The sequence below is a fragment of the Magnolia sinica genome, chromosome 14 (assembly GCF_029962835.1).
Source record: "Magnolia sinica isolate HGM2019 chromosome 14, MsV1, whole genome shotgun sequence".
Classification (NCBI taxonomy): domain Eukaryota; kingdom Viridiplantae; phylum Streptophyta; class Magnoliopsida; order Magnoliales; family Magnoliaceae; genus Magnolia; species Magnolia sinica.
The window spans coordinates 23863194-23889295 of record NC_080586.1 but is presented as its reverse complement, the minus strand read 5'-3'; the positions used below and the strand labels follow the sequence as shown (position 1 = coordinate 23889295).

General features: G+C 39.4%; 1 protein-coding gene and 1 non-coding gene across 2 annotated transcripts in view; one reads left to right on the top strand and one right to left on the bottom strand.

Annotated features, from left to right (window-relative positions):
* The first annotated feature begins 304 nt into the window (after window positions 1-304).
* Window positions 305-387, top strand: TRNAS-AGA (transfer RNA serine (anticodon AGA)). Its single transcript has one exon. It is a non-coding gene; the product is annotated as a tRNA-Ser (tRNA).
* Window positions 388-1790: 1403 nt separating this feature from the next.
* Window positions 1791-26102, bottom strand: part of LOC131225674 (splicing factor Cactin-like) — a 38513-nt gene continuing 14201 nt past the window's right edge. The window contains exons 6-14 of the mRNA XM_058221242.1: window positions 25993-26055; window positions 25707-25847; window positions 24073-24168; window positions 9310-9594; window positions 7863-8001; window positions 7626-7768; window positions 3457-3633; window positions 2261-2527; window positions 1791-2165 (exon numbers count right to left, since the gene is read on the bottom strand). Of these exons, the coding sequence (XP_058077225.1) occupies window positions 2046-2165; window positions 2261-2527; window positions 3457-3633; window positions 7626-7768; window positions 7863-8001; window positions 9310-9594; window positions 24073-24168; window positions 25707-25847; window positions 25993-26055 (1431 nt within the window). The 3' untranslated portion in view covers window positions 1791-2045. The remainder of the gene's footprint in view (window positions 2166-2260; window positions 2528-3456; window positions 3634-7625; window positions 7769-7862; window positions 8002-9309; window positions 9595-24072; window positions 24169-25706; window positions 25848-25992; window positions 26056-26102) is intronic.

The following is a 26102-nucleotide window of genomic DNA, read 5'->3' as shown; positions in this document are numbered from 1 at the left end:
TAAAGATTAGCAGTTAAGGTTGCCAAAATGGCTCCATTTGTGGGCCAGCGCACATCCATAGTGGGGTTCCCACGATGAATGCATGTATACGCATGCTGCGATTGCCTTGGGGGCACTTGCATGGATAGGGTCCCACGAAACTGAAAGATGGACGATGACTCACGAATTACGTAAGAAACTGCATATGTGGAATATACTAATACACATGGCTGAAAAACCCAGAAATGTAGATTAATCAATTTGTATCTAAAAGAGAATATCTCTATACTAAGTAACTAGTCTCTAAAAGAGAATGTTTCATGAAGGTGGATGTGCCGGAGTGGTTATCGGGCATGACTAGAAATCATGTGGGCTTTGCCCACGCAGGTTCGAATCCTGCCGTCATCCATAGTGTGGTCCACCTGATAGATGGCCTAGAACCTGGCACAAATCCATAGTGCAGCCCACGTGATAGATGGCCTAGAACCCGGCACAAATCCATATGCCGCCCAACCCGACCCGCTAAGTAAAAGCCTCTACGCATGATCCAGGCCCAGGAATAGGCCCATACGGACAGAACAAACAGGCCCAAGCCCGAGCATGGCCACCCATTTTCATGACAGATGTGGGCTGTTCATTAAGTGCTCGTGCATTGTCTATGACATAAATGCCATTGAAATCCTAAACGTCCCAAAATTTCACGCCCAGCCCATCCTCGAGCCTACTATTCCTGGCCAAGTCTGGCGGGCCAGCCCAGCCCAGCCCAGCCCATTAACAGCCCTATCTGATAGTTACATGACATCGACCACTAAAGGCTAGAGGTGTCTGTTCACATGTCAACACCAGTGAAGAGTTAGTGGAATAGTTGGTGGATTTCTTTCTTAATCGTCTATTTGTTGGCCCAGCTACTAAGCGGTTGAATTTTCCATCTGGGAGACGTTTTGGCGCATTGGCCAATCCACAACCAACAATACTCTCTCTACAAACACTTGACAAAGGTTCTGGCAGAGGCAGGTGCAGCCCATCATCCACCGCACATCCTTTCATACGTATCCAAACCGTACAAATAACTAGTTCCAGTGTAAATGCCGCTAAAAACCCACAATGATCAGGTGATCCTATCCATCAAGCTGTTGATCATCCAATGGATGGTTTCGAGTGAATGTGTCGCAGTCCAAGCCCAACAGACGGTTAATATGATCCAACTAATGTAAAATTCAATTATAATCCGTCCACTGGACCCCAAAAATGTTTTGGCTTGTGCCCATTTATTCGGCCTCAAACCACCTGTGAAAAGATTTTAGATCAGTTGACTGATGCAATTTATTTAAAATTGGCCCAACCAAACAGCGGTTCAAATGTTCAAAAGCGCAGACCATGAAAAACAAACAAACGGGAGACTGGAAACAAACCCTGCATTCCCTGTTTCAATGATTCATTGTGGAAAACACCATACAAGGAGTATGGAAATGCGGCCTCTTGGCATGGCTATCAAAATGGTCACTCCGCCATGCAAATGGTACCAAAATCTGGCTGATCAAACCACCAGGTGGGCCATTTTTATTATTTATTTATTTTTTTGTTTTTTTTTTTTCGGATAGTTGTCCATTGTCTTCAGTTCTGCAGCCCACCTGATTATTGGGTTACTATGCTTTTTTGGGAATCCTTTTTAAAAAAAAAAAAAAAGAGCGAACTTGGAGACTCACAGGTTGGAAGTCATCTACACACACATAGGGGTGTACATCGAGTCGAACCGGCCTCAGCTCGACCTGGCTCGGCCACTAGCTGACCAAAACAGAAGAATGGTAGTATGATTGTCAAATAACGTAAATGGGGTAGCTGTGAAGACAACTTTACAGGATGGAAAAGTTGAAATAGCTGAAACTTTAAAGATTTTCTTTTGTTCTTTACAAAAGCTCTTACTGTAGGGAAAGAAATACACATCCCATCCATCAAGCATTACAAACTGCTGCACATGATCCATTCATGTAGAGGACACACCAGAATCCCCTACTGAAATGTGCCTCTGATAGATTATAGAATGCGGACCTCACTGGGGCCCAGAATCATCTACGGTACCGGTAGCGTTTGAAGTTGAAATAGACATGCAAAATCCCACGCTCAAACGTGCACTTGAAACCCTTCTTGTGAGAATACTCCCATTCCTTGTTGACAATATGGAATGCCTGCATACGACATGAGAGAGCGCAGGTAGGTAAGTTCATCGCATGCATGAAGGTCTATGTATATGATCAGGAAAGAGAAAGGATGCAGGACATACAATGTCCTCGTAAGGTGGTCCGGCATGAAATCTTATCAGGCATGTCTTGCCACTGCTACCATCTTTCTCTATGGTATAACCAGGAGCTTTCGTCTTATCAACGAGATCTGGGTAGAATATATTGAATTTGTATCCCTGCACAATCTTTGGTGGAGGATTGTCGTGATCGTAATGTGTTTGGTTGTATTTGTTCCATTCATATCCCGTGTGAACGCGATTGAAATACTTGGGCTTTCTTGGGCGGTACTTGTCATGCCACCAGTATACCTGAATGCAAATCAACATTTCAGCACTACTAACCTAATAAGGCTATTCAACCCATTGCAGTTGAAAATCTTGATCTTTCAGAAAATCAAGATTTGGCATGCCTTGCACCCGCCCATAGTTGGCAAAATGGTATGTGAGAAAAAATGACACGGGTAATGTTCATGTTTAATTCAATTTCAATTGTTAAAAATACAGTAAAAAAGGAAAGGCTAAAAATTTGGAGCATGAGAAGTTCAGATCTAATACAGTTTGGACTCAAAAACAAAGGGTGAAAAGAAAACATGGCTATATATGTGGATGTGTACCACATATATTATATGTATGTAAGGTTAAAATAGAGAACTTTAGTTAAAATAATTAGAATTTCTACATGTGAAATGATGTATATAGATGGTCGAATGTTCTTTGCCTCTCTCAAATCTTCCTTTTCAAGTAATCCCCAAATAAATTAGTCCATCCCTACTAAAATTTTTCACATTCTACTCGATTTTATCAATGGGTGGCGACCATCAATCTATATTTTTTAATTTTCCCTAAAAATTGTGTTTTGAAATAAAATGTGTTTAATTCAATTCACCTAAAAAATGTTTTTTCCCCATCTTTTGAAATAGATGGAGTTTAAAATATTTAATCAATTATACGAGTTTTTATTTTCTTCCAAAAATAAGGAGTTTAAAACAGAGTTTTGCTAACTATGCACCTGCCATGCCAACTCAAATTTATCTGGTTGTTTTGCAGTGAGAGGGCCTCAAAACCAAGAAGCCTGAAGTAGGAGATTTCACACTTGTTGGATAGCTGTGCTCTTAGTAAAACAACAAGAACAATCTGACGTGGGAGGCATGAAGCCTGCCGAATCTAGATTCCCTGGAATTGAAGATTTCAGAACTTGCATTTTCCGAAAATGAAAAATAGCGGTGGTTCTAGCAGACCTGTGACTCCAGATTAACTTCAGCTCCAGAGACGAATACTGCATCACCTTCTTCCATGGTTCCCATTGCTTTCATCGCTTTCATCTCCATGTTATCTTCAGGCTGAGCTGACTCCGCTGCCATTGCTTCTTGAAGCCGTCTCTGCTGTTCTTCTAACACAGCAACGCATTTCCTTTCCTGTCAAATAAAAAGCACAGCACATCAGCGGTCAGCTTCAGTTATCCAAAGAGCTTCACAGTTTTGTTAAAACATGGCAAGCTACTCGGGATCAAGTGCCATAACCTACTCTGCAATGGAGCTGTGCTTCAATACCGTAAGTTAAATGAAGGTTTGAAATTCTAGTCTGCTACATTGCACCTATGGGAGTTTTGTGCTCTCATTGTTGGTCCCCCAGCCCGGATAAAGGAGGAGGTTGTGTCAGGTTGATGGCCAGAGTCAAACTCATGCCATAACCTTCATCACGAGACTTTGACCTATGTTCTGGCTAAAGGCCTGGCCCTTGATAGAGTGGACTGGCAGAAGAGAATTCATGTAGCCAACCCATTTAATTGGGATAAGGCTCCAATGACGAAGTTAATACGGATTCAAACTCCTAGTTTTTGTTTTTAATCGATGGAAGAGATCATGAAAATGCAAAGCCTGAAATTGGGGAGGAAACAATCCCCAACAGGACAAAAGACTTATAGATTACTAACAAAAACCATTAAACTACACCATAAACTCAACATTCCCGTAGCCTGCTAACTCCTTAACCATATGATGAGGAAAATTTTGCTACTGATCTTGAATTGCTTCACGCAAACTATCACTTTTATTGCTGAAGTTTTGTAATTTCTTTCCAGACAAATAGATCAGGCCACCTGTAAGAAGCTCAAATTCCACAGTATCTGACATTTATGCCCATGGGGACCAAATAACCACATCTCGAAAAGATTGGTAGTTTTTCCAGCATTGGACAAATTATCCAAAATTGATTGAGGCATCATGATCAGACCAGTGTTCAATGTATCAACCAATATTTCCAGTATCACATGTCAGTAATATGAACCCATCCAGGAATACGAAAATTCTCATACATGCTAATATATCATGAAATTTTTGACAAAAATTCCCCTCCCAAGGATTAGCCGATGCATGTGGTTTACTGGTGATTGCGTGCATCTGCAGGGATTAGTCCTGCCTTAAAAAGGGGAGGGGACACCTTGTCGTAAAAAATAAAAATCGCCATTTATGCCGTTTTGTGATATTCGACTGAAAACAATGTAAATCAATGAAAACCAGAAAAAATAAACATAAAATAAAAAGAAGTATTTTTAGCCCTTTTTGGGGGGGGGAGTGTTCTCTTCGTAGTTTTGTTTTAACAACTCCACTAGCGGTTTTCTCATCAAAACACATTTGGTGGAGAAACTGTGATTGTAGAGGGATTTCCCAGCATAGTTTTTTAAGACAGTGGATTGTTGACTCCTAGACAATGGAAAACTATTATACAGTCTTTCAGTTTTTTCCCCCTATTTTTGTTTTGTTTTCAGTCCTCAGTAGGCAGTGTCCAGAGTATCGGTATCATTACATGTATTGATGACCAAGGATACAGAAACATGCATTTGTATTGCTAATATTATCACCGATACTCAGAAAAATATTGATGCCTGAGGGAAACATTGGGAAAAAAGGTGGAATTTTTTCAATAAAACTTTCTGAGATGCTAAAAGAAAATTGTTTATTTCTTTCTTTCTTTCTTTTCTTTTCTTAAACAGTACTAATAGACACATGTTTATACATGTAGGAACCAAAATGTTGCAAAAAACAACAATACATAATCAGTTTCCATTTTATAAGGGCCAAACTATGTGCTGTCGAAAAAATCAATTTAAAATAAATATATAAAATTTGTAGCCAATTAATAGATTGGATAACACTCATTAATATACAAAATTTCACATTAATTAACAATTTTAAAAAAAAAAAACACATATTTCCTAATATAATAATTTTTTTAAAATAAATCAGGAATTCACCAATTTCCCTAAAAAAAATACTAAAATATTATTTTTTCACCACAAATCCATGCCAGCAGATTTGTAGTTTCTAGCTTTTCCTTCTCTGTCTTTTCTTGTAATTCTTTAGCTTTTGGCCTCTTTGAAATAAAATCATCAATGTTATTTTTTAAAAAAAAAAGAAAAAAAACCATGAGAATCATGCATAGAGATGGATTTCCATTGCAGTCCATGCTAACATTTACAAAAAAAAAAAAACAAAAAAAAAAAAAAAACAAAAACAAAAACAATGAAAAAGAAAAGTTTCTATGGATTGTTCGCCACCTATGAGTTCAAGCCCATCTTTGTTTCAGGTCAAGATTTCCCCCCAAATCGAAACTTTGATTCAATAAAAACCAAGAGTGAAGGGGTAGTTGAATTTTATTTTATTTTTTCTCAAATTTCTGTCATTTTTTCCCTATTTTTGGATGTTTCCCTAGCATCATGGATGTTATCAATCGTATCTCCGATACCAGGGAACTTTTATAAGGGATTATTTTCAAAATATCGCTGATATCGATAATTTCGCCAAGGATTAGCCGATATTTAGAAATTTTTATACTGCCGGCAGTTTTAGTATTGTTGACTTGGCAATACTGATGATATCACCAATATTTGGAACATTGTTAGTAGGTAATCGTGTTTCCTTTAACGTCTTAAGTTTCACTGAAAAATTCCACCATTTTCCTAAAGTTTCTGCAGTTTTTCCCTCATATTATGATACATCACATGATACACGCACTACTTTCCAATGTTTCCCATGATACTTTTGTTCCCAAGGGTGATGCCTGCCTGCACTTGCTGCACCCATTAATGATGACTTTCTGCCTATTGATTTTCTGCAGTTGTAGGTTGTGCAAATAATTCATAGGGGAAAACAAAAGCAAAATCAGCTGACAGAGAAATAACAGGCCTTTCACAGTGACATCACATTGTGCACCCTGTAACACATCCCCCATGCAGGTTTATAAAAATATTGATCGGTCCTGCAGCATAGTAGGTGGGGCCACTTGGACATTGCATGAGTCAATGTTGACATGCAACTAAAAACTCAAACCCACAAAATTAAGTTTCACACCTTCGGATATAATGGGAAGTGTAACCATCAGGCTTTACCTACTGACTACTTCACCATCAGATGTCTATAAGGAAGCCCATGTACACGTCATCACATGGGCCAACTTAGGACAAGAGTGTGAGATCAAACCTGTCTATCAGGCAGTTCCCAATGGGCAGATGACCTTGTTCAGAAACAAGGCTGTTCTGCTAATCAGGTGGGCTACTATTTATGAGACAAAAGTATTGCTTAAAAAAATTGGCCAAGGTTTTCCAAGTTGTCCATTGTTTCTAATGTTGTGGCCCACGTAATGGGTAGAACTGATGCCTATTTGGGGCAAGAGCATCCTAACAGTGTGATCCACCTGCATGTCAGCCACATTGGAATATGTGGCAGTGTGTAGATGGGCTCCCTTAAAACATTTGTGAGCCTAGCAAACCTCTGCTTTTACAGTTCCTTATTAGGTCATGCCCCCTGAAGAACAAACCAACTATTGGTCAGTCTTTCCACCAGTCAAAAACTTGGTGGCATAAAGTGGGAAACAAAGCGAGAGCGGATTCGGGCCCTAGAGATGGGAAGTGTCTGTTTCAAAATGTTAGGTAGCATTTGGAAGTAACTTAGGACCCAGGGGAGGCAGATAGCTTCCATGTATATAAACATCTTGTTCATTTCGAGAAGTCTATCAGGTCACGACAAGCTTCAAAGCAGAAAAATGATAGCCCATCTGTTGGGGTTTCATCTTCTGTGCCAGCCCAAAATGAATGAAAAATTCAAAACAAAGTTACGACAAATGTATGTGGGTTACTTCCAAATGCACCCTTAGCAAGTGTCAAAGGCTAGGAAGCAGCAGGGACACAAGTCCAAGAAGCAAGTCCAAAGTGGGAGTCACACCTTGGTAGAAGGTTCCAACAACTAACATCCAATACGGCAAGTAACATTTAACCAACATCACCTGAGTTTATCCTATTATTATTATTATTTTCCTTTCCATAGGTTACAGTTTGACTCCTATGACATTTTACTTGTATGTAGCCTAAGCGAAATAGTACACAAAGTGACAAGCAATGAAATAACATTACCAGCTCAACCCGGTCATCTTCAGGGTCTATTGCATCTTCATTATCTTCAGCATGCATCAACTCCGGTGAAAATGAACCAGGCTCTTCCTGCATCTCATTTGTTGGTTCAGCCATTATGGGTTCTGGGGAGTAAGGCTGAGCTTCTGAAATGTAAGGCATTTCAGTTAAAACACCACAAATAACATGCAGCCATAACCAAATCCAAATAAATGGAGCCAGGATTGAGAAATACGATACCTTCCATGTCATCCATAGTATCTTCCTCTTCACGTTTTGAATCATGATCTGTGTCTAAGTGCTGTTCAGATTCCACAGGATGCTCTAAGCACTGTAAATGCTTACGCAGCAGACTGGTATGAATTTCCTTTAGACAAGCCTGCAATAGAAGCAACTTAGCTGATGTTTCCGTCCAAAAGCCATGAATCAACTAAGACTGATACAAATTAAGAATCATGGAAACACTAAAAGCAGGATTCTTTCATCCAGACTCTAAGAACAAGTGCAATGGATTATGGGCCCTCAAAGGTACCAAAGTATAACTTAATGTTAAAGGGAATGACGATTACAAGAAGAAAAGAGAAAACAGTAAAATATGGATACTAAGAAACTACAAGTAAAAAAAGCAAGAATCGCTGAAATATTCATCTCCGAAGTTCCCTGATGGGTGATATTTCAGCTATATCTCACTCAATTAGGGATGAAATGGAGGTAACAATCACAAACACTCAAGTACAACAAATAGAAAGACAGGACCCATCTCATTGCCCACAATTGAAATCATTCTGCTGGTTCCTGTCAATTTTTTATTTTATTTTTTTTCGATGGATAAAATAGGGTATGGCAGGACTCCTACCCAACACTAAAAGAAAAAAATTAAAAATTTAAAAAATTTTAAAAAAAATTTAAAAAAAAAATACAAGCTATTATAATCTTTCATTTGTATGAGGTTCTGTTTATGAATGATTAGCATGGAATGCATTTGAATTTTTTTTATCAACTATAGCCGAAAAGATTCATTTCATTTCATATGTGGACGATACATTCTTGGGATTCTGGCCTTTCTGTGAATCCTAACCAACTTGGAACACTCAGGAGCATGAACAAACAAAATAGGGCGATGATGAGGAATCAAAGAAATTGCAGCAAGTCCCATCCATATGCAAGATCCAAAATCTAACAGCGGATCTCAAAATTCTCAATAAGGCCAAAAGGAGGCTAAAACAAAATCATCTAGAAAAATAAGAGTCCTAAATCGTCAGAATCAGCAAGTATGATCCTCCAAAAATAGCAGTTATAGTTCCAGAAGTTCAATCGCAAAAATCAGCAGCAAACAATCTAAATATTCAGCATATGGTGACTTCAGGGCTACAATAATAGTAGGTAACTAGTGAAAAACAAGTAAGAACTCATTCTAAACCTATTCCATTTCTTGACTAACCAAGATGCTAGAGAATTCTTTTCTAGCATGTAAAAAACTTCAGCCACATGATATGGAAATGCACAAAAAGTTTTCTATGGAACCATTATTTGTTATATGTACTCGGGCAACTTCAAGGATGAAACTGCTAAGACTTAGTTCTTAAAAAAAGGAGATAGCCTAGTAACAGATGACCACCTAATGCTATTTCATGTATTTAGTTCCAAGTCCAGTACACATAAAAAGAGATAGAGGAGCATCATATACCTTTGCCTTGAATATATGAAGGCATGTCAAAAGAGCTTCCCAATACTCAACTACCTTGGCTGTACCAGAACGCATCTGAGACTCAATCTGACTCTGCATTGCCTCCAACTGGGTGTATGTTTTCCCTTGCAACAGGTTCTTGACATCTGCTTCAATGTTTGAATGCAAGCCCCTTTCTTCAGCAAGTACTTCAGCTGGTGGTTCCTCGCCACGTACCCTTGCCCAATCAAGTGCATCCCTTTTCCGAGCTTCAGCAAGTTCCCAATCACAAACTACCATCATTGCCTGTTACAAAGCATGCATACATATTTTTAATTACTTTAAAGAAAATAACATTGGACTCTATAATACAACTACAAAAGAGTTGGCGTAAGAAAAATAAGAAACAAAAATATAACATAGTTGAATAGAAACAAGAGGAGTTGGATGGTTGGAATACAGTAAGTATGTGAAGCTTTTACAGTAATTGGAGTGCAGCTTACATAGATCAATGAACTTCCATAAATGCAAAGGAGTGTTGAAGACCAGTTAAGATTAAAATTCTGTAATTGGATAATTTAAAGCCACAGACACACAAATTTATATATATATATATATATGGGAAAAGGTACTATACGCTCGACCGCATAGTACCTTCCCATAAGGTCGAGTGCTGGCACTATACTAGCGGTCGGATGGTGAAAGTTTCAAAAGAATGGTGAGATTTTATAGGGAGAAAGGTGAGATTTTATAGGGAGAGTGGAGAAACAAAACTGGAGTCCACCTCTCTCTCTTATATTACCTACTGAAGCCTCCTGCATGAAGGTCTACCCTACAAACCTTGGTTGGAGCCTACCGTGGGGTTTTTTGAGAAATCCACCCTGTCCATCCATTTTTCCATATCATTTAAGGGGTTGAGCCTAAAATTGAACCAAATCCAAATCTCAAGTTGATCATATCACAAGAAACAGTGGGAATAATAATTTCAACCATTGAAACCTTTCTAGGCCCCGCATTATTGTAAGTGTTTTATCCACGCCGTTCATCGTTTTTCTCATATCATTTTAAGATATGATCCAAAAAATGAGTCAGGTCCAGGGATCAAGTGGACCACAAGCTGGGGATTGAACGTCCACCATTAAAAGCTTCTTGAGAGATGGAGAAGTTTCTAATCAATCTGATATTTGTGTTTTCACTTCATCCACGTTTACGTGACCTTTTGAATAGGTTGGATGGTAAAAAAAATTCACGGTGGCCCTTAGAAAGGTTTCAGCAGTGGGTGTCATTATCACTGCAGCTTCCTTTGGTGTGGTCCACTGGAGCTATGGACCTGCTTCATTTTTAGTATCATACCTTAAAATGATCCGAGAAAAGTAACAAACGATGCGGATAAAACACATATCACGTTGTGCCCCACCGAGCCCTACCCGAACGGATTACCGTCCAGGCGGGGAAGGATGCAATCCGCGTTCTCTTTCTTCTGAAATCAGATTGCGTACTGAGTTACTCAAGTGAGCTCTCACCGTATTGAGTAAACTTTGTTGGATCCACTGTGAATACATGTGGTTTATCCACTCCGTCCATCCATTTTTAAAGATCATTTTAGGCGTTGAGACCAAAATTCAAGTATACCCACTCCTCAAATGGACCATACCACATAAAACAGTTGAAGTATTGATTTCCACAGTTGAAACCTTTCTAAGGCATGCAGTGATGTTTATTTTTCATCAAACCTGTTCATAAGATCAAACAAAAATAGATGAAGGGAAAGAAATAGATATAAGATTGATCTAAACCTTCCGTGGCCCCCAAGAACTTTTCAACGATAGAAGTTCAATTCACACTGTTTATGTTGGTGTGGTCCACTAGATCTTTTTATGGACCTTATTTTTAGGCTAAAGCCCTAAAATTATCTGGTAAAATGTATGAACGGGTTGGATAAAATGCATGAATGAAGGTGGGCCCCGCAAAGTTTATTCACTATGCTTAGGGTACCGAGACAGTACGCTTCCCTTTCTTTTGCGTTAGTGCGGTACGGGCAGAAACGGTGCCACTAGCCCTTTGGTGGTGGTCGGTGCTCTATGGGCCCCACCATGATGTATGTGTTTCATCCATGTCATTCATCCATTTTTACATATCATTTTATGGCTTTATCTCAAAAATGAAAGGGATATAAATCTCAGGTGGACCACACCACAGGAAAACAATAGTGATTGGATATCCACCATTAAAATCCTCCTAAGACCCACTGTAGTGTTTATTTGACATCCAATTTGTTCATTCGGTCATACAGACATAGATGAAGTGAAAAAACAAATATCATCTTGATCTAAAACTTTTTTGGCTCCCAAAACGTTTTTAATGGTCGACGTTCATTCAATATTGTTTCCTGTAATGTGGTCCACTTGAGATTGGGATATACCTTAGTTTTGGTCTCATATCCGAAAATGATCTAAAAAATAGATGGACGGCATGGATGAAACACATACATCATTGTGGGGCCCACAGAGCACCTACCACCCACCATTGGTTGGTGGCAGGGGAGTAGCAAATCCGTTTCCAGAACGGCCCTGTTTGCCAGTAAGCAAATTGCGGGGCGAGTAACTCGCTATGCATAGTGTACTGAGTAAACTTTACAAGGTCCACCATGATTTATATATCTAATCCGCTCTGTCCATCCATTTTACCATATAATGTTAGGGCCTGAGCCCAAAAATTAATCATATAGAATGTTCAAATGGACCACACCACATGAAACAGTTGAATTGAATGTCTACTGTTGAAATATTCTTGGGGGCCAGGGAAGTTTTGGATCAAGCTTATATTTGTTTTCTCTCTTCATCCATGTCCGTATGATCTTATGAACAGATTGGATGACAAATAAACATCACTGTGAGGCCTAACAAGATTTTAATGGTTGAAATCATTATTCCCAATGTTTTCTGTGATATGATCAACTTGAGACTTGGATTTGGTTGAATTTTAGGCTCAACCCCTTACATGATATGGAAAAACGGATGAACAGGGTGGATTTCTTAAAAAATCCCACAATAGGCCCCACCTAGATTTTCAGAGCACTACCTTCATGCTAAAGCTTTCGGAGGAAACACAAGGAGTCGGATTTTAATAACCGGTTTCTTCGGTTTTGTTTCTTCACTCATCCTATAAAATCTCACCGTCCTTTTGAAGCTTTCACCATCCGACCACTCGACCTTATGGGAAGGTACTATGCGGTCGAGCATATAGTACCTTTTCCTTATATATATATATATATTCAAAGAGGCAAATCCAAATTGCAGAACCAAACTCTCACTATATAAGACACAGACCGAAAAGTCAATGGCCATTGGTGGGGCATTTGGAGGAGATGCAACAGCTATTTGTTTCAAAGGCACGTTAAAAAGTGTCTTCAATCATTGGCAGAATATTTGGGATGGAGCAGGACAGGTGGCTGGCTCTCTGGGACTTTTAGGACCAGAATTCGTCCATCACCAGCCAAACATACAAAAGTCGTCATCATCATCTAAGCCTTATACCAACTACTTGGGGGAGCCAAATACGCCAAATCAACCACCATAAATCCTGCCCCAGAAAATTTACAGTGTGTCCAATCCAGTGACCCCATCCCCACCATGGTTGTCCAAACCAGTGGCCCAAACCAAGTAGCCAATCCTCCCCATTACCAGGCATCCTATTCTAGCCCATAATTACCTAGATTTACAGCTCATATTTAGCCCAGATCCTGTCCAAAACTTCTGCAGATGGCTGTTCTCTGCTGTCCATTGGCAGCATGTTAGCGCATCAATTGCCATTAGAGAGTTCCTCAGCCCCTTGTGAAACCAAATTGTTCATGCCAATAAGAAGCGGACTTCCTATAGACATAAAATGGCAGGAGAGAACCATGTGACATGAAAAAGATGCTCCAATAGATGATTGGACCAAAAAGAAAAAAAAAAAGAGGATATGACAGGTTGAGTGCCTGCTAAGCCACAAGGCAAAATATTTTAGAATAAGAGAATGGTACATGGAAGAGGTCTAAAAATGTCAGCAAAGGAAATAGTAGGAAAATTTTGATTCCGAGGGCACAATAATGAAATTGTCGAAGTTGGGATGTCTTCCTGTGTGCGCAGAACACCCAACTCCACGAAATTGTCAAAGCTGAGATATCTTCCCAGGTGTGAAGAACGATCAACTCGACAATACCTTTTAACTTAATCCTTTGGAGAAAATTCATTTAAGAATATATATATATATATATATATATATATATATATATATATATAAATAAAAAGGAGAGAAGAAAATCGAAAGAAGAAAAAAGTTTATATTTTGGACAGAAATATAGCGAGGATGTATGGATGGACCCTTTTTTTTGCAAGATGATGAATTTTATTAGGCCAACAGACGAAACAAAAACAACAAGAAAAACCCACAAGGCAAGACCGAAAACCAAAACAAAAAGAAAACAGAACAAAGAGAAGAAGAAAAACTACAAGCCTAGAAGAGAAAAACCAGACCCACAATCATGGCACCCATTCCCTCATGGAGCAAAGTCACACCCATGGACCCTTTTCTTCTTCTTCTTCTTCTTCTTCTTTTTTTTTTGTCTTGCAAGATGATGAATTTTATTAGGCCAACAGCCTAAACAAAAACAAAAACAACAAGAAAAACCCACAAGACAAGACCGAAAACCAAAACAAGAGGACCATAGGACAGCAGGCAGGGATACCTTCCATCTAGATTTAATCAAGTGGCCTCCTCCCTCAGTACGCCACGAGCGGAAGAGATAGTCGATCGAGATAGGCATCACCCAAGAAATGTCCAACCATCGAAGAATACCGAACTAGATGATTCTGGAAAATGACAAATTGATGAACAAACGGTCTACCGATTCCTCGGCTTTCAAGCACAAAAGACACATTCGGTAGGATCATAGATTGATTGCAAAGATTATTAATGGTTAGATTTTGTTCCTCCCAACGAGCCAGGCAAAGGCAACAACTTTTGGAGGAATGATGTAAGACCACACGAGGGTGGTGTGACAACTATTGAGACATTTGCAAGTAGGACTGAACGGAGAACACTCCAAACTTGGTGGCACACCAGAAAAGGAACTACCAAGGCCCTATCAAGTATTTGTACCCCCGGAGATGAAAGCACTCCGAAAGGGAGAAACAACCTTGGGAAGCACCATCCTCAAACTTTGGTTCAACATCTTAGAAATGATTCTGTAATGACTACCCAAAAGACAAATAGGCCTAAAATTCTTAAGACTATCAGCCTCTTCCAACTTAGGAACGAGGGCTAAAAAGATACTACCCAACTGGGCAAAGCTATCTGGTTCTTGGAAGACCATGGATACAACATTTAAAAAAAAAAGGGGGGGGGAGGGGGGGGGGCATCCATGATGAGAAGAGAACCAATTATCCATTCAAGAAGGATAAAAGCAAGTTCACAATGAAGCCATTGCATGAGAAGATCTAGTTGTCCTTTAAATCTTCAAAAGAAGGACAAGAACTATCTAAAGAACCTAAGGATGATACGTTTTGGATACCGAGGAAAAAGTTTTTTAGAGAAGCGACAAGGTCCATGATGATGAACAAAGAGAGTCCACCATTGGATGTTTGATCAATACATGGATGAACCAATTGAGAAAAGTATTGACGGATCAATCGGTGGACTTGCTGAAAAATCTGAGAATGAAACGGTAGATGAATTAGACATCAAAGTGAAAGAAAAGATGAATGGCAATTCAACAATCGTATCAACAAGTCCCAAGGAGATTGCTAAAATTGAGATGGACATATTGATCCATCCCAACAATAATTAGAGTATATAGATTGGAGACTCGTGGTGAGAAGGATAATAAAATGATGATAGGAGACCAATCAAGAGATACGGAAGGAACCGCAAACGACGATCTAGCACTAAAAGCAAACAACTCCACTCCCAAATAGGAAACATAAGCCAATGACCAAGACACGGAAAGCAAGAAAATTGAAATGTTCTACACTAGCATCCCATGCAAGCATCAATATAAGAAGATTCAACACGAAGGTGCGTCAGAATGACATATAATGCCTCTAATAACAATCGATTGCTATATTTAATATATATCTACAAACATAGAACATACAACAAAGATACAACCATATACAACTATACAACAACTTCATGCGAGTGATATACGAAGAGATCAAGTTGGATTTGAAATCTCTAGTAGCATTAAGTAATCCTGCATATCATTAAATGATCTTATCTCAATCAATTGCTACCAAAAAGGGGTATTTTTTTTCAAAGGTGACGAATTATTTATTGATAGTAAGGAGAATGAAGGCTCAATTAACAAAGAGAATTGCATTCGAGCTAGAGCTAGAATTGACCCATCATTTGGATCAAAGCGTTTTGTACAAGAAGTCCACTCAATTACATTCATTTCCCTACTATATACATCCACCTCTTATTTGCTTTTATCATGGAAGCTCTCTCTCTCTCTCTCTCTCTCTCTCTCTCTCTCTCTCTCTCCGAGCACCTTTTAGAGTTTATCAAATGAGGAGAGATGCCCTGGTTTCTTTATGGCTAGGTGATCATTACATGGAGCCCAGTGGGCCGAATTCAAGTTCCTAGTCACGTTGAAGACCCCACATGTATGATTGTGCATCTTTGAAGAACCCACACTAGGAAGATGCATGTGGGTTGCTTAGTAAAGAGTATTGGACTGTTGGATCGATTGGATACATCTATCAGAATATTGGATTTCGCACCATGGGCCATCTTGACCGTTGGACTATTTTGATCGTTGGGTCGTCTTGATCGTGGACTCATATTGGACACTAGTTTTAGTTATTTTGTTTAGTTAATTTGATTATTTTGGCTTATTCTATGATTTAGTTGATATTAGGGGTGTTTTAGACATTTTAGAGTATTAAGGGTGTTTTTTGTAAAAACACCCCCAAATAGAGAATACAAGGCTTGGACATGTGAAGCCTAGGGCATTATTGGCTATTGAATGAAATTTTCTTCTTGCTTTGTTTTAGAGAAAAATTCCTCGTGTGATTGGAGTTTGGTGTGAAGCCGTGGACTAATTATAATTATCTTCTTTCTTTTATTCTCTTTCCAGGTAATCTTATTTTTGCTTTTTTCTCTTATCATCTTTTTTTTCCCCCTTTTCTTTATTTCCAACCAAAGAACATTACCACCATTAGCCTAGTCCTTCCGAACCTAACCCAAACCATTACTCTAACCACCCAGACCACTCCCAAGCCGTCCACCCCCCCCCCCCTATATGGACAACCCGGTCCGTACGCCCGTGCAGAGATGCATCATACGACTGTCCGTACAGACAACCCCATGAACCCTTTTGGGGGTCACAAAAGTTTTGGATCGATATGCTATTTGTTTTTCCTCTTCATCAAGGTCTGTGTGACCCCATGAATAGATTGGATGGAAAATAAACGTTATGGTGGGCCCTATGAATGTTATAACGGTGAGAATCATTGTCCTCATTGCTATTTGTGGTGTGGTCCACTTGAGCTTTGGATATGACTCATTTTTGGGCTCATGATCTAAAATGATCTCTCCAAATGGATTAGTGTGGATATAATAAATACATTATTGTGGGGCATGTAATTTTGATCTCCTTTGAACTGTTTGTACAACTCGAGCTTGAGGATCGTCAGCGCTCATCTTCGCGGACGCGGATTTCCTGCGAAAGGCTTTCGCAGGAAGTTCTTGCACTGGAAACTTATGTGGCGCCCACCGTGATGTTTGTGAGAAATCCACCCCGTCCATCTGTTTTTTGAGCTCATTTTAGGACATGGGGCCAAAAATGAGCCAGATACAAGACTCAAGTGGGCCGAAAACGTGAGGATTGAACATCCACAGTTGAAATATTCTTGGGGCCACAAAAGTTTTGAATCAGTCTAATATTTGTGTGTTCAATTCATCCCAGTAGTAATGACGTTATGAACGGTATGGATGGAATGTAAAAATCATCGTCGACCCTAAGGAGGTTTCAACGGTAGGAATTTCCCTACCCACCTTTTCCTTTAGTGCGGCCTACTTGAGTCTTGGATCCTACTCAATTTTTATCTCGAGTCTTAAAATAAACTCACAAAATGGATGGACGGGGTAGATTTCTCACAAACATCATGGTGTGCCCCACCTAGGTAGTCTCTGTGAAAGGATTTCTCAAGAAATCCGCATCCCATCTTCGCACGACACATACCCACACCAGCCAAGTCGCTGGTGTGTAGTACACTAGCCAATCCACACTGTCCATCCATTTTCATAAGTCATTTTAGGGCATGATCTCAAAAAGGAGACGTGTAAGCTCAAGTGTACCACACCACAAGAAAACGCGCTGGCAATGATGTCCACCATTGAAGCTTCTTAGGGCCCACCGTGATGTTTATTTGCCATCCAATCCATTCGTAAGGTTTGACAAACCTGGATGGGAAAACATAAATATTAGCTTGATCCAAAAATTTTATAGCCCCAAAAAAGTTTAATGGTGGTCATTCAATGACCACTATTTTGTGTGGTGTGGTCCACCTCAAATTTGGATCTGCCTTATTTTTCGGCCCATTCCCTAAAATGATATGTTAAAATGAATACATAGTGTTGATAAACCGTCTTATATCAAGGTAGCCCCATGGTCAGGGTTCCATCCAAGTCATTGGTTGCTTGGATTTGACCAAACAAATTGCGTACATGAGTAAACTTTTAGGGCCGACCTCGGTGTATGTACTGCATAACAACGTTGTCCATATGTTTGGACTGCTTATTTTATGGCATGGTCCCAAAAATGAAATAGATACAAGTTTCAAGTGAACCACACTATAAGAAACAGTGGTCATTGATCCCCCACCATTGAAGACTTCCTAGGGTCCACTGTGACCATCCAACCTGTTGATAAGTTCACACGGACTTGGATGAAAGGAAAACACAAATATCAGCTTGATCCAAAAAATTTTGTGGACCACAAAATTTTTAATGGTCAATAACCACTATTTCGTGTGGAGTGGTCCACATCTACCTAAAATTTGTATCTGCCTCATTTTTTAGGCCAACCCCTAAAATCAGGTTGCAAAACAAATGGACCATGCGGATATGTCATGCATGCATCGAGGTGGGCCCTATTGTTTTCGACGGTAGCATCAATTCATCAAGGCCTTTTACGGCTCCAAGAAGTTTTCGACGGTAGCATCAATTCCAACTGTTTTCACTTGCGTGGTGCACATAAGTTTGAATGAAGGGAAAAAACAATTATCAGCTTGATCCAAAACTTTTGTGGCCCACTAATGGTCGATCACCATTGTTTCTTATGGTATGGTCCCCCTAATTATTGGATCTGCTTCATTTTTTGGATAATGTAAAAATGGATGGACGAGGTGGATATTAAATACACACATCATTGATATGTATGTTTTATAATTTCTACTATATCTTTTGCTTTTGAATGCATTGGTTATGTTTTCATACATATCTTTATCCATTTATAAATGTTATGCATCATATTTGAATATATTTACCTTAGTTCAATCAGATAACGCATAACTTAGGACCTTATACAAAGGAAATTTATTATGCGCACTTCTTTTTTGAGATTTTATGATTTAAAAGTGTGTATTAAGGTCTTGAAGTTTCATTAAAATAAAAATAAAAAATCAACCATTTTGCCAATGTTTCCCCATGCTTCCCAAAAAGTGCGATAAATTATGCGATACAAACGATATATCCCATGTGATAACTGATACGTATATGTATCCTAAGGTTGTGATACATTGCACGATACCGATATTTCAAACACTGACCCCAACAATTGGAAAGATGACCAATCTCAAGTGTGAGGTGAAGTTCAAAGGCATAGGAGAGGTCGTAGCCAAGGTAATGGTTGTGGTGGGTTGCGTACCTAGTCACCCCTTGGAGAGTATCAAGACCACTATGATCTTGATGAGCGAGTAATGAAAAGTGTGAAAGTTGAGGCACTGAGTTATGATGGTCACTTAGACCCTAAGGCCTTCCTCGATTGGCCTGTGGACATGGATCATTATTTCTAGTGGTACGATATGTCCAATTGTCGTTAGGTGAGGCTCACCAAGATGAAGTTGGTGGGCCGAGCCAAGTTGTTTGGAGGAATGTCGATAGGAAGGTGGAGATGTTTGGAGATGACCTGATCTCACTGTGAGCCAAGATGAAAGAGATCTTGAAGGAAAAATACCTTCCTCTCTCTTAGAGCCAGAAGCTTTTGGATCAGTGGCAATCCCATAGTCAAGGATCAATGCTTGTGGCTAATTATATCGCCAAGTTTGATGAATATATGATGCGATGTAATGTTCCGGACTTGTTAGTGATTATTTCTCATTTCAGGATGGGCCTTCGACTCGAGCTTTAGTGAGAGCTTATCTTACAAAATTAGCGCCCTAGAGCATGCATATCAATTGGTGCAAGAGCTCAAGTGGTATTTGAAACTGCAATTCATGAGGCGATTCGACTCACGCGATTCCAATGTCAAGGCCACTCCCAAGGGAGTCAAGCCTAATTTTGGGAGTTACTCTAAAGCCTCTACTGGCACTTTGTCCAACAACCAGGATGTGAAGGGTAAACGTTTAGCTAGTACCAGCTCGAGGGTAGGTGGGCAAGCGTAGTGTTGCAATTGCCAAGGATACGACCATTTCACATACCAGTGCCTTACGAAAGAGCGAAGTAAGGCCTTCGTGATTGGTGAGTTTGATGAGGATGTGGATGATTATGTAGATTGCAAAGAAGAAGAATATCAACCCGAAATTGGTACTAGTGATGAAGAAGTTGAAGGAGTCGCGACTGTACCACTTGTAGTTGTCGGATGCACCTTAGCCCAAGCTAAAGAGAGTGATGATTGGCGCATGAATTCAATTTTCCACACTTAAGTGTGGTGACAAAAACTACAAGGTGATAATTGATAGTGCCAGTTGCACCAATGTGGTCTCTGTGAGCACTGTATCTCGTTTGGATTAAAAACCCATCCCTCACCCTTAGCCCTATTGAGTTTCATGGGTTAATGCATCCTCGATGCTGGTTTCTCACCGGTGTCTCATTCTCATTCACAGTTTATATCCTAAAAAGACGTTGTGGTGTGATGTTTTTGCGCATGGACGTAGGCCAAATCATTTTGGGCAGACCTTAGCTGTATGACCGTCATGTGACAATATTCAACCGTTCGAATGTGTTCATTTATTCATGAAGGTAAGAGGATAAAGTTAAATCCTCTCCCACCCAAAAGCACCCTGGAGAAGGAGGACGTCAAGAAGGGTGACTCAAAAGATGTGAGGAAGTCCCAGCCTAAGACTCTCCATATAATCAACACCAAAGAATTTGAAAGGAAGACTAAATTTGATTCGATGGTGTATGCCCTCGTGGTAAGAGAGGTTACACCTGAGGTTAGTGTAGAGTTACCACCTGAAGTGATTCTGGTGTTGGAGGAGTTTAGTGATATTTTCCTAAAGGACTTACCGAATGAGCTTCCTCCCATGCATACATTCAACATGCTATCAATCTTGTCCCCGGGTCAACTCTACCAAACCTTCCTCACTACCAAACGAAGCCCATGGGCTGTGGAGCATGTGGAATTGTAGAAGCAAGTGGATGAGCTTCTTAGAAAAGGATTCATTCATGAGAGTTTGAGTCCATGTGTCATACCACCCCTCCTCACGCCTAAGAAAGATGACACTTGGCGCATGTGCGTGGTCAACAAGGCCATCAACAAGATCACGGTAAAGTATTGATTTCTTATATTATGTCTTGACGACATGTTAAATATGATGGCTGGTGCCACAATGATTGACCTCAAAAGTGGATATCATCAGATACGTATTCGCCTAGGAGATGAATAAAAGACAACCTCAAGATGAAGGATGGGCTATACAAGTGGTTAGTGATGTCTTTTGGCTTGACCAACACTGCGAGTACATTCATGAGAGTGACGGCACAAGTGTTGAGGCCCTTTATGGGTAAGTTTCTCGTGGTATATTATGATGACATATTCATTTATAGTACCTCCAGGGAACAACACCTCCACCATTTGACGCAAGTTTGCGCGGTTCCTAGAAGTTATATGCCAACTTGAAGAAGTGTTATTTCATGTCTGACAAAGTTATCTTCTTAGGGTTCATTATTTCTATTTCATCAGAGGGCATGTTTGCAGATCCCAAGAAAGTCAAGGCCATAATATGTTGGCCTAAATTGCGGAACATTCACAAAGTGCGTAGTTTCCATGGGTTCACTACTTTCTATAGGCAGTTCATTCGAGGCTTTAGTTCCATTATGGCTCCCATCACAGATTGCATTAAGGGGGTGTTTGTTTTTCAATTCCCTCACGCAAATACAAGTAAATGGATAATGATTAATTACCGATATAATTCTTGCACTTTTTCTATGCTAATAGTGATGGCTTACTTTTTTAAATAAAACCGAGGAAGAAGTGAGATTTCATGTGGAGCCCACTGTGATATATGTGGCTTATCCACATCGTCCATCCATTTTGCGGGCTAATTTTAGGGCATGAGCCCAAAAACGAGGCAAATTCAAAGCTCAAGTGGACCAAGCCACACGAAATAATGGGTTGAATGCATATGTTAAAAACCTTTTATGACCACAATTTCATATAGTGTGGGCCACTTGAGCTTCAGATTTGCCTCATTTTTGGACTCACGCCCTAAAATGTTCCGGCAAAATGGATGGACGGCATGGATATGTCACAGACATCATAGTGGGGCCCACAAATTTACATCGATCCTTTTCAAATGGCTGTTGCAAGGAGGTAATTACCACCGCACCAAACATGGGTAAATGGTAATTATTACCCATTTACTTGCATTTTCCTCCATTTACAACAAAACAGACCCCCCTAAGGGAGAGTTCAAATGGACTAACGCGGCCTCCAAAGCTTTCAAAGAGATTAAAAGATGATTGAAGCTCATGTCATGCGCCTTCCTGACTTTTCTAAAGTTTTCGAGGTTGCGTGTGATACATCTGGAGTAGGTATAGATGAAGTGCTTAGCCAGGAAGGGCACCATGTTGCCTATTTCAGTAACAAGTTGAATGAGGCGAAGCAACGATACTCTACCTATGATAAGGAATTCTACATGATAGTCAAATCCTTGTGACATTGGCGACATTGCCTACTACCGCAACAGTTCATTTTGTTTTTCAACTATGAGGCTTTGCGATACCTCAACTCCTAAAAGAAATTAAACCCATGACATGCCAAGTAGGTTAAGTTTCTCCAGGAGTACACATTTGTTCTGAAACACAAGGCCGGAGTCAAGAACAAACCTGTCGATGCCCTCAGTTGTCCAGTGGTGTTACTCCAATACATGTCTAGAAGTTACTAGGTTCGAACAATTGAGAGTATTCTGTGTGCCCAGATTTTGGGTAAGTGTACACATCACTTTTAGATGACCAGTCGAGGAGTGATAGTGGGTTTTTACTGATTAATGAGTTTTTATTTAAATGTGACATACTTTGTATTCCCCGCACCTCCCTTTAGGATTTTTTAGTTTGGGAGCTTCGTGCCGGAGGAGTAGCCGGTTATTTTGATAGAGACAAGATTATTGCCCTTGTCGAGGATAGGATTTATTAGCCCAGCCTCAAGCAAGACATGGCCAAAATCATCGAGCAATGTAGGACTTGTCAATTGGCAAAGCAGAAAAGGCAAAATATTGGATTATATACGCCCTTGCCAGCACCACGCACTCCGTGGCAAGATATTATTATGGATTTCATGCTTGAGCTAACTCAAGACGATAAGAAAGCATGATTCTATCTTTGTGGTGGTGGACCATTTCTTAAAAATGGCCCTTTTTCTCCCATGTTCGAAAATGTTTGATGCCTCCAACATTGCCAAGCTTTTCTTTAGAGAGGTGGTTCGCTTGCATGGTCTGTCAAAGACCATTGTGTCTGATAGAGATGTGAGATTCATGAGTTATTTTTAGAAGACACTTTGGCATGTGATGGGTATGAGACACTAGTTCTCGTTGGCATACCATCTCCAAACTAACAGTCAAATGGAAGTGGTTAATCAAAGCTTAGAAAACCTGTTATGATGTCTTATGGGTGATCATGTTAGGACTTGGGATTCAGTTTTATGAGTTGCAGAGTTTGCTTATAACAGTTTAGTCAATAGGTCGATAGACATGAGTCCTTTTGAAGTAGTTCATGGTTACAAACCTAAGAAGCCTATAGATCTCATTCCCATGTCAGTCTCCCATAGGCCATCAGAGTCTGCAGATGCATTTGCACGACATATTCATGACTCACATGCTGAAATTAAGAAATGGATTAATGTGAACAATGAAAAGTACAAAATATTTGCTGACTCTCATTGCAAGTATAAAGAATTTCAAGCAGAAGATTATGCGATGGTTCAGATAAGGCCAAAACGGATCCGCAAGGGGCCATGAAGAAATTACAAGCCCGTAGTGCAGGACCTTATAAAATATTGAAAATATTAGGTTGCAATGCGTATTTTGTAGATCTTCCACCTAACATGAGAATTAGTTCTATATTCAAGTATTTTCACTTGGAAGAGGGATAATTGGTTCACACTGGAAGCATGCAATTGATCTTCTCATGATGTTTTGTATGGAAAATTGGAACATCTTACACTGTCAGAAATGAATAAGAAGCTCAGCGCCTATGCAGGAGATTTGAATTAGAATCATGTGGTTGCAAGAAAATCATAGGTGGAAAAAAAAAAAACTGTGGGTACTTCTCTATAGGCAAGGGAAAGGATGAGAGTAAGACCTCCCAAAACTCTATATGTGTCAGTGTTGCCCTGTCCAAATCCATATGCATTTTTATGTCATCACAAAGCTCCTCCATTTCCTTAGCCGTCAGACCCTGTTATATTCATCTCAACCTAGTCAGCTTATAATGACAAAAATTAATGTCATCAGCATTAGTTAGTGAAATACTTTACGATAAAATGATTCCATAAATCAATCAGTTTGGAAGCAGAAAAATGAATCAGCTAATAGCATTTTATTACAACTTACAATAAAAGTAACAGCAGATACCATGATTTCTAAGTACATGACTTAACGGCACATAAATTACTGTTATTATTTGGGCAGGTTCCGATTTGGGGTGAACTAGGGAAAGCAATACATAAATAGATGGTAAACTAAAATCAGGAAGGAAACCCTCTGCACTTTTTTTTCTTCTGAAAGGTAGGAAACCCTTGCAGTTGTTTGGTTTGCTAAAGAAAAGTCCTGAATAATGCTGTTCCTTTGCATTGTCCAGTGTTGGATTGCAACCCACTAAGGGAAGCCTCTTTTCCCTCCAATTTCGCATTTAAAACACCCTGTTAGAGGGGGAAAAAAAAAGGTTTTACTCCCTTGTTGAGGTAAGAAAGGCAAAGGCAAACAGTTGCCATGGCATTCTTTGTTTCCCAAGCAAGAGCAAACGTCTTGTTGGCATAAATTGAATGCTTCCCCTAGTTTACCCTCAATCCAAACACACCCTCTAGAACAAAGTGAAGACTAGAAACAATAAGATTAATGTGTTGCACAATTAAGAAATTCTAATAGATTGAACTAACAGAAAGTTGTCTAGAGACAAGTTTGGTTACAAGCTTCTGAATTTATCGAGACTTTGATTAAGTATCACAAACAAGCAGAAGCATTATAATCTATGAGAATCTTCGAGAATGTCTGATCAGGGTAACCAGCAAAGGACCTCATATTAATATTAACACAAAATCAAACAATTAGTGCCAAAAAAGAACACCAAGTACCCATTCACATAGTTCACACTTCACAGCATTCATGATCTTAAATGCCAAAATTCCCTCTGAAATCTAATACCATTTTTTTTCTTGAAATGTGGTCTAGTCCCTATACCAAAGTGGAATCAAGCAGGAGCACTGGACGGCAGCTAAATCTTCAAAAAATTCCCTAAGGGAGTTTTGGTCTATTCATTTAAAGAAAAGAATCTTCAATGAATGAGCACATACTACTAAAAAACCACCTTATCCTCGTATTCAAAATGTTGCTAAAACTAGACTGGTCTCACATACTTGACATTGTTCTATTTGTAACCATATATTATACGTATTAGTGTCCGTATTAAAAGCAGTCCTTTTATAGGACATAAACACATTATCACATAGATTTTCTATTGAATCTGAATGCAGTCAATATATACCAAAGAACTTGTTCTAACATAGTGAAATTAGACATTTCAATTCTAAAGGAAGGAATCCCTTAACTTGTTACAAATGTGTAAAGCTTGAACTAGTGTCAAATAAACAAAAGGAACAAGGACGAAAGGAAAAAGGGTAATGTCCATCGTGGAAACAAAAAATAATTAAATAAATGTAGAAGTCCATCATGGAAACAAAAAATAATTAAATAAATGCTAACATAAAGGATATTCACCTTGAAGACCGTGTAAGGTTCATTTATTTCGATGTCGAAATCTTCTGAACAATTAAGGTTCTTTGAAAGAATGTCAATGGGTTTTATACGCCCTTCACGCAATCTAATCTCTGACCTAATTTTGCTTTGATCAAAATGGAACTGTCGGATAAAAATGTTAGCAACTGGTAAGCACAGATATCTTAGTGAATGGCTGGACAAAGACTGAAATATTACAATATATCGAAAGCAACAATGTCATGGGTGAAAATAAGAAAATGGGCATCCAAGACTTTTCCATTGATACCTCCTCTTCTTTCTTCTCCCAATCCTGGAACTCAGCCCGAGCATGTTCCCATGCCAACATTGCCTACAATAGCGCATAAACACAGTTATATCACATGGACCGATAGCTTA